General features: G+C 34.2%; 2 protein-coding genes across 8 annotated transcripts; one reads left to right on the top strand and one right to left on the bottom strand.

Moving 5' to 3' along the window:
- The first annotated feature begins 294 nt into the window (after positions 1–294).
- On the top strand, positions 295–4,581 carry Alg11 (ALG11 alpha-1,2-mannosyltransferase). 2 transcript variants are annotated; one of them, XM_011052356.2, is made up of 8 exons: positions 295–801; positions 1,337–1,567; positions 1,832–2,064; positions 2,434–2,651; positions 2,738–3,022; positions 3,095–3,354; positions 3,814–3,948; positions 4,028–4,581. In XM_011052356.2, the coding sequence occupies exons 1-8, from the start codon at positions 782–784 to the stop codon at positions 4,113–4,115; spliced, it is 1,470 nt and encodes a 489-aa protein (XP_011050658.1). In that variant the 5' UTR covers positions 295–781; the 3' UTR covers positions 4,116–4,581. The 2 variants fall into 2 exon arrangements, with proteins under 2 accessions (XP_011050658.1, XP_011050659.1); XM_011052357.2 differs by having other exon boundaries at positions 295–849.
- On the bottom strand, positions 2,320–7,994 carry Rtca (RNA 3'-terminal phosphate cyclase). Of its 6 annotated transcripts, none has more exons than XM_011052360.2 (8): positions 6,901–7,482; positions 6,074–6,191; positions 5,687–6,008; positions 5,462–5,603; positions 5,245–5,384; positions 4,870–5,023; positions 4,529–4,795; positions 2,320–3,459 (listed from the first exon to the last, which is right to left on the bottom strand). In XM_011052360.2, the coding sequence occupies exons 1-7, from the start codon at positions 6,940–6,942 to the stop codon at positions 4,571–4,573; spliced, it is 1,143 nt and encodes a 380-aa protein (XP_011050662.2). In that variant the 5' UTR covers positions 6,943–7,482; the 3' UTR covers positions 2,320–3,459; positions 4,529–4,570. The 6 variants fall into 6 exon arrangements, with proteins under 6 accessions (XP_011050662.2, XP_011050664.2, XP_011050661.2 ...); XM_011052362.2 differs by lacking the exon at positions 2,320–3,459 and adding an exon at positions 3,982–4,101; XM_011052359.2 differs by lacking the exon at positions 2,320–3,459 and adding an exon at positions 7,557–7,994 and having other exon boundaries at positions 4,384–4,795; positions 6,901–7,045.
- Positions 7,995–8,018: the final 24 nt, after the last annotated feature.

Genomic DNA, 8,018 nt, shown 5'->3' with positions numbered 1-8,018 from the left:
ATCCCTACATTTCCAGCTGACTGAAGTAAATTGACAGGTCAGACAGCTGACCGCTGTCCTCGGATTATACGCTTAAAGGATTTTAAACGTTAAAGATTATATATTATAGCAATTTGTTGCAAAGATGGGAAGAATAATGTAATACGGGAGTAATAAAAGCGAATTAATAGTCTAGATATATAATTAATGTGCGAGATATGGAAGAATGTATTAAAAAATATAAGAAAATTAAGAAATAAATATTAAATATTGGAAAAATAAAAGAATTATAAGAATACAATATTATGTTGTTATCATGAAAATTTGATCATTATTTGAATTTAGAGAATTGCTCGTTTTACATCAGTGGAGATTATGAACTTTAATCTTGATTTAACAATTATTCGAATGCAACAAAAGTTGCACTTCTTCGCACTTTATTTTTGATATCTATTTCTCCTCTTTTTCTCCTTCATATATTTTTTGCGAGCAAGACAACATTATTTATCAATTATCGACGGAAGATCGAACATTCCTCACAAAGATAAATATTCACTTGCGTTCATCGACGTACTTATATTTAAGGTGAAAAAAAGAGGAGAAATATATGTTCTCTCTCTCTTCTCGCAGTTAGTGAGGTTAGTTTAGTTCTCGCGCGACATAAGTGTGGCTGTGACTATTGTGAGGTTAATTCCCCGCTCACGAGGGATCATCCATTTGAGGACCGCCACGAAGTTATATTACACGTTGGCAAGTTCTAACAAGTTCGGCAAACAATACCACGTGCAGAGTGGTCGCGAACATGATTTTTTACTTCTTAATGTAAGAGATACCGCTCGTTAGCAGCTCGTTAATGCGATCTTCTGCATGGTGTGTAACTGTAAATTTAGCGTTAAGAATATTTTTTACGACTAGTTATCCGTTTTTTTTATTGTACCTTATTAAAAATAGACTCTTATTCGATGTGAAGAATTTTGCGCTTAGTCTCAAAATTCATTTATTGATTTAATTAGTTTCAGATTATATTTGTAAAAGCCTTGTATGTTTTATATTAATTAATTTTTTGCAACTATATATTCATAGTTTTGTCGTCTGTTTTTTATTCATTGTTATCTTAGAATAATTAAATTTTTATCTCTCGTTAAATGAGATTATTTGTCTAAGGAATGAATGACTATTCTCAGTTGCAACATTTGTACCGACTGCCATGTAATTTAACCAGCTTTATATTATATTTGTAAAAGTCTTGCTTATGTAGTGATATTCTATAATATCGAGCAAGAAATTGTATCTTTATGATCTTTATGATAATGTATATTGATAAATATATCTATTTAATACAACTTTATCTTTGTAGGACACCCATAATCCTATTCGTAAACATGCTGTTATTAATTGCTCTATGTAAAATATTCTGTATACTTGTTCTTTTGCCAATTCTGTTGATAAAATGGAGAAAGTTTTACTCAAAGAAGCGCGAGGAGAGACAACAGACTGGAACAGTTGTCGGTATTTTTCATCCATACTGCAATGCAGGTGGAGGAGGCGAGAGAGTACTTTGGGCTGCGGTTCATGCTATACAGACCAAGTATGTGCCAAAATAACATTTTTGTAAAGTTCATATTAAGAATGTTTGATATCAAAAGCACTTGTGATCTGTTCATCGAAGCTGAGATTATTTGTTGCACTGTTATTCACATTAGATGCTTATCATTTGATGACACAAGTCGAAAAACAAGTATCATTCTATATTTGTTACTTACTGAATGTCAAGAGAGATAGAATGATGTCAACTAGTATCACCAAATGGAAACCCACTATATTTTTTATCTTGTGTATTGAACACTTTTAGATATCCTGACATACACATAGCTATATACACTGGCGATCTTGATGCAGACCCTGAAAAGATTCTCAGCCAAACTGAAAAGACATTTAATATGAAATTGCAACCAAATATCGAATTCGTCTATTTGCATGGGCGAAAATGGGTGGAGGCTTCTACATATCCTTATTTCACACTTCTGGGACAAAGCCTGGGATCCGTCTATCTGGGTATCGAAGCGTTAAACAATCTTACACCAGGTGATGTAATAGATTGTTTAACCTGTAACTAGAACATACAGATTCTGATGACAGGACATTTTCCTAATTTTTAAATAGTATAATGGTTTGGAATAATTTTATTTTTCATTCTTTTGTTCTATTCGTATAGACTAATTATTGTACTATATTTATACTAAGTTCAAATGTTGCAATTCTTAAAGAAAATAAATAACAGGAAACTTCAATGAATCCCAAAGACTCACATGTTCTTTTATAATGTCACAAAAAAATGTGTTCTTGTTACGGGTTAAATATAATATTTGTACTATTTTATAGTTTCTATTAACAAAAATACATAAAAGTAGATACAAATAACACATAGTTATACAATACTTGTACAAATCGCAGACATATACATCGACACGATGGGTTATGCGTTTACATATCCATTGTTTAAATACATCGGTGGTTGCCTAGTCGGATCGTATACGCACTATCCCACTATTTCAACTGATATGTTGAAGTACGTCTACAAGAGAGTTGTCGCGCACAATAATCGAAGGATCATCGCTAGAAATCCATTGCTTTCAGGAGGGAAATTCCTTTATTATAAATTATTCGCATATGTAAGTATACAAATTCGAATAATTATTTTGTGAGGAAAAAGTAGACGAGTTTTTTCAAACAGTTATTCCACAATAGAACATTTCAGTTGTACGGATTGGTTGGTAGTTGCGCCGACATCGTGATTGTAAATTCCTCGTGGACCGAAGAGCATATCAATACTATCTGGAAATGTCCACTGAAGACGCATCGAGTGTATCCCCCATGTAGTGTGGAGCATCTGATTGGACTGCCACTTCTCAGCGATGAGGAAAAGAATAAATGCATACGCATAATTGCGATCGCTCAATTCAGGCCGGAGAAGAATCATCCACTCATGTTGAGGGTGATGTTCGAATTAAGATCTATTCTTAAGGAGGAAGTCTGGGAGAAGGTGAGTTAATGATTTATCTTAATAGATGTATTCTAAATACTCCAGATGTATTCTAAACTTAATACTATTTAGGTCAAGTTAGTCTGTATTGGTTCCTGTCGAGACGCCGAGGACGAAAGACGCGTTAAGGATATGCAAGATTTGGCTAAACACTTGGCTTTAGACAAAAACGTTGAGTTCAAGTTGAATGTACCATACTCGGAACTTGTGTCCGAGATGCAAAAAGGAGCGATTGGTCTGCATACAATGTGGAATGAACATTTTGGTATCGGCATCGTGGAGTGCATGGCGGCGGGATTAATTATGGTGGCCCATTCTTCCGGTGGTCCGAGGTATATACTTGGCTCAGTATTTGTGATCACATTGTCAAGTGCGGTACAACTTTGTCGTAATCGCAGGTTCGCGACAACCTTTCTCTCGGCAATCTTAAGCGACGTCTACAATGAGATTTTAAAGCGTAAAATTTAAGCTTTGTGATTTTATGGCATAAAACTTAAGCTTCAAGCCATTAATCAATCATAATCAATAATTTTCCTCATATCCTTCGATTGTGATTTGTCAATTTTTTACTTAAAGCTTACATTGTCGCTTTAATGCTCAAATATTAATAACAAACCAGAATTGGACGTCAGACATATAAGAGACCACTCATTTGCTAAAATTACTAATTAATTATAATTTCCATTTAATTCAATAAAATTGCGATCACGAAAGCCGACAGCTCAGCCATGTAATTGACTCGTAAAGTTTTCTAATAAAAATTTTACTTTAAAAAAATATTCTAATTTTAGAGCAGACATCATAGAAACACGAATGGGTAGTGTAAATGGTTTTTTAGCAGAAGATGAAATGGAATATGCCAAAGTAATAGCGTCCATCATACAAATGCCTCCAAAGGTTCGAAATGCTATTAGAATTGCAGCCAGGTAAGATCAAGGATATTTTATAATTCTTTAATATTGTGAAATAAAGATTTTTTTATATATCGATTTTTCGGTTTTTTAGGTCATCTGTAAATCGTTTCTCATGCGAAATCTTCGAAAAGGAGTTCCTACGGGCAATCGAACCGTTTTTCAGATCTAAACAAGAATAATGTTGTTGCCTTACAATTCCTCTAAAATCATAAGTGACGAATGTGTGTGTAAATGGCTCATTTCAAAATCAGAACGCACTTTCAGTACATGTTACATCATCCTGTATGTATAGTAGCGTGTGTATGTAACAAAAGGTCATTTTTTATGCGAGATAAGCTTGTATTCGTTTGAAAACTTTTTGCTTGATGTGTTAATTTTAGGATACAGTACATTAAACAAATAATCATGATTTAGCACACAGAAAATCATAGCACATTGTATATATAATGATGTTTGTTAATGAACTGTATTACTTAAACGACTTCAACTTCTTACAAAATTCTCTTGAAAGTATATGTGAATGTTAATGTCGACGTTGCAATTTACTTAATAATGGCAAATATGAAAGCCAATTGATCGACATAATACTTACGTCAAAACATGTGCGCAACGATAAATATAAAACATCATATGTTCATTGTTTAACCACATTATCGTTAATCAACCCACATCCCTGACATTCCAAAATATAAGATGAAGTGTCCCCATCTTCGGCACTTTTTGACAAGTTGAAGCGAAGTCCGCGTTTACCCAACATTATTTCTGCAACCTGCATAGCAGTTTCCGTGTGACAAGTGAGCTTCTTATCTCCGACTTTGATTTGCGAAGTACCTTTCGCCAATGTCATTAAAATTATCATCTGTAATAAATAACGCATTAATTTGATTAATTTGAAAAAGTTAAGGTATCTCTTCAAACTAGCTACGCGCTTACCTGATCCTGCGTATGTTCGTCAACACACGCCCCTGCCAGGAGTGGCTTTAAAATCTCGTTAGCTGCTGTTTCACCTGCCGGCGGTCCTTCTTGTCTTCCGGAACCTAATCCGGAGCCGCCGAGAACGCATCCCGTGCTGGTGTTACACACTATACTAATATTTATTTTATTTTTACATTTCTGTCATCAATTTTTTTATCTGTATCTAATGAAATAAGAGGCCTGTTCTTTTAATTAAATTTTTTGTACGATTTATCTTTGTTTTCTTTCTTTTCATGTTAAAGGAAAAAAAAGAAAAGATAGTTCAGTAGGAAGTTAAAAAGAACAGGAAATTAAAAAGAATAGGAAAAAAATTTCAATATAGTACTTTCTTACTTAATACCAGAGCCGTTTCCAACAGCCATTGCTCTGTCTTCTCTGTAAGCTTCAATCGTAATTGGTGGTACTCGAATGTTACTTTTCACTAATTTATTTGTTAAAATTGCTTTGGCATCATTGGCCATTGTATGCGCTTCCTATGAAACATGTATTATAATTAATTCAAAATTTACTAGGAGAATTCATTTGTAGGTTTAATCGAGGTGATACATACATTTATGTGAACTGATCCAGCCACATAAGACCATCCTGTTATTCCTCGAGGATTTCCCAGATCAATTAAGGTAATCGCGTTTAAGCTACTGATCGGTTTTATGCGTAAATGTACCTCGCCTCCTCCCTTTGGATAATATCCCCTCCATTTATCATTAATTTTAGTATAAATAGAACAATATAGCCGTAAATTTAACATCAGGTACAATAAGTTGAGTGCATATACCTCTTCACAACTACGAAATCAAAGTTTGCTCCGAATTTGTTCAGCAATGGTTTGAATACTTCTGTCATATATTCTATGTGTGGCCCCATAGGAACGTTCGTTCCACCCTTAAAGATGAGCGTGATCGTATCGTTACATGGAAAGAAGAGGGCACATGGCAGTGCTACTTGCGCCAGTAAGCAAATGCATCCAGCAGTTTTTGTGTCTGCTACAAACGTTCTCTTGGTTTTGTTTAGTGGACCCGGACGGAATTCCAAACGTGTCGATCCTATGTATCCACCTCTGACTTGGGCATTACACATCTCCTTAACAAGTTCCACACCTATAATAATAGAATTTTTTATCACATAATCGAATATAAAATATTGATTTCTATTTTTGGATTACCTTTCAAATGTTGTGCCGCGAGACCAGGCTTGGGCCTTCCAGCACGTATATTCTCGATTTCGATGGGGATACCATAGAGCGTGCTCAAGCTGAGAGCAATTCGTAACACTTGTCCACCCTTCAAAGAAGAATTAAGATTATTGTTTATTATAGATATCGTGTTTTTTTTAAGAGGCAGTAATTTATAACGTGAAAAGGGATAAAAGAGAATGAAAGATGTAGTCACAACATAGAAAGATAAATTAAATACTATAAGAGTGTTTCAAAGGACAAGACATATTGTAACATTAAACAATTAAATCCAAAAGACAGATAATAAAATTATATTTCAGAGCACTATTCGCTCATTATAAGACATATGTTATAGATTTATAACATATCTATTATGTTAAAAAGAGAGAATGAAAGATGTAGCTGTCAACATTGACAGATGTAACACAAATACTGTAAAAAATATTTCAGAAGATAAGTCATATCATAACATTAAACAAATTCAAATGACATGTACAATAAAATATTTTGGAGTATTGTTTGTTATCAAAATATAAATACATCTATAATAAGAGAGAGACAGTGAAAGATGCAGCTGTCAACATTGACAGATGTAACACAAATTAAATATTATACGAAATATTTCAGAAGACAAGATATATCATAATATTAAACAAATCCAAGACACATAGATAATAAAATACTTTGAAGTACCACTCCTTTTTTTCAAGATATAAAAACATGTATATTGTATTTAAAATATAGTATATATGTGTTTAATTTTAAAGAAATTAAAATTAAATATTTAGAGGATTTTCTGTTTCATATATACTTACACCCTCGCCCAAACTGCCGTCTATCTGCACGAGGGACGACATGGTGTGATTCCTGAGTCTTCCAAGCACTACGATCGCGTCAAAGGAGACGTCTGTTCCCGGCGTCACGCCGGTTCCGTGTTTATTTTCGGCCCACTGCGAATTTCTGGGGAAAACAAAGCTGTATGTAAGCTGTTGTAAGCGCTTAGGGAGACACTTATATCTAACTATAGAATGAATCCTGCTTGCTCATAAAGCCCGCTGGGACAGACAGTCCTTCTTGCGCCAACAAAACGTAAGAGAGGTCTGATAGTTTTCAAATCCGATTGTGTTCTTCTCAAGAAAAATTAATCTACTGATAATCTAATTGTTCCGCAAAATTCCGAAAAGACGCAATTTTCACGTCAGAGAATCTTTTTTATATATTACAAAAGCGATATATCGTGCTATTTTCTTTCTGGCATATATTGTCAATATTGGAACGATAATCGCGGATAAATTAACATCTCCTGCTTGACACGATCTTGACGTGTGAGTTCTTATAACAATGCTGAGCAATGCTCCGAATGTAGCGTGAAATCAACATATATAAAATATATAAAATGTTATCTACGGAGAATTCAGAAATGTAGCAATGTAGTTCAATGTGGACGTTTCATGAACATAGAGAACTCCACCTTCGAATTAGGACCTTGAGATCGCCTTGAAGAGTAGACTGGATGTTCTCTCTCTCTCTCTCTCTCTCTCTTGCTGACTCCTATTTTTCACTTTCATAAATACGAAGTAGGCGATAGTACTTAGCTGACAAAATCTCTCTTTCTCTTTCTATCTTTAGCTTCTCTTATTATCTTCTCTCTTCTTTTGTTTATGTCTTCCTTCTACCTTTCTCTGACTTTTCTCTCATTAACTTTCTTCTCTCTTTCTAACCTCTCTCTTACTTTTCTCCTTATTACCTTTTTTTTCTCTCTCTTTTTCTCTGGTTTCTCTTTCTTTTTCTATAACTTCTCTCTTTAGTCAACTCTTTCTCTCTTACTTTTCTCTCTTTAATCTCCTCCTCTCTTTCTAACCTTTCTATTCTCTCTCTCTCTCCCCCCTCCCTTTCGCACTATTTTTGTGTTCTGGTTAACGCGAGAAGGCGA

This window comes from Acromyrmex echinatior, chromosome 1 (assembly GCF_024713525.1).
Source record: "Acromyrmex echinatior isolate Ae372 chromosome 1, ASM2471352v2, whole genome shotgun sequence".
Classification (NCBI taxonomy): Eukaryota; Metazoa; Arthropoda; class Insecta; order Hymenoptera; family Formicidae; genus Acromyrmex; species Acromyrmex echinatior.
The sequence above is the reverse complement of the archived record's forward strand: the minus strand, read 5'-3'. Positions and strand labels throughout refer to the sequence as shown.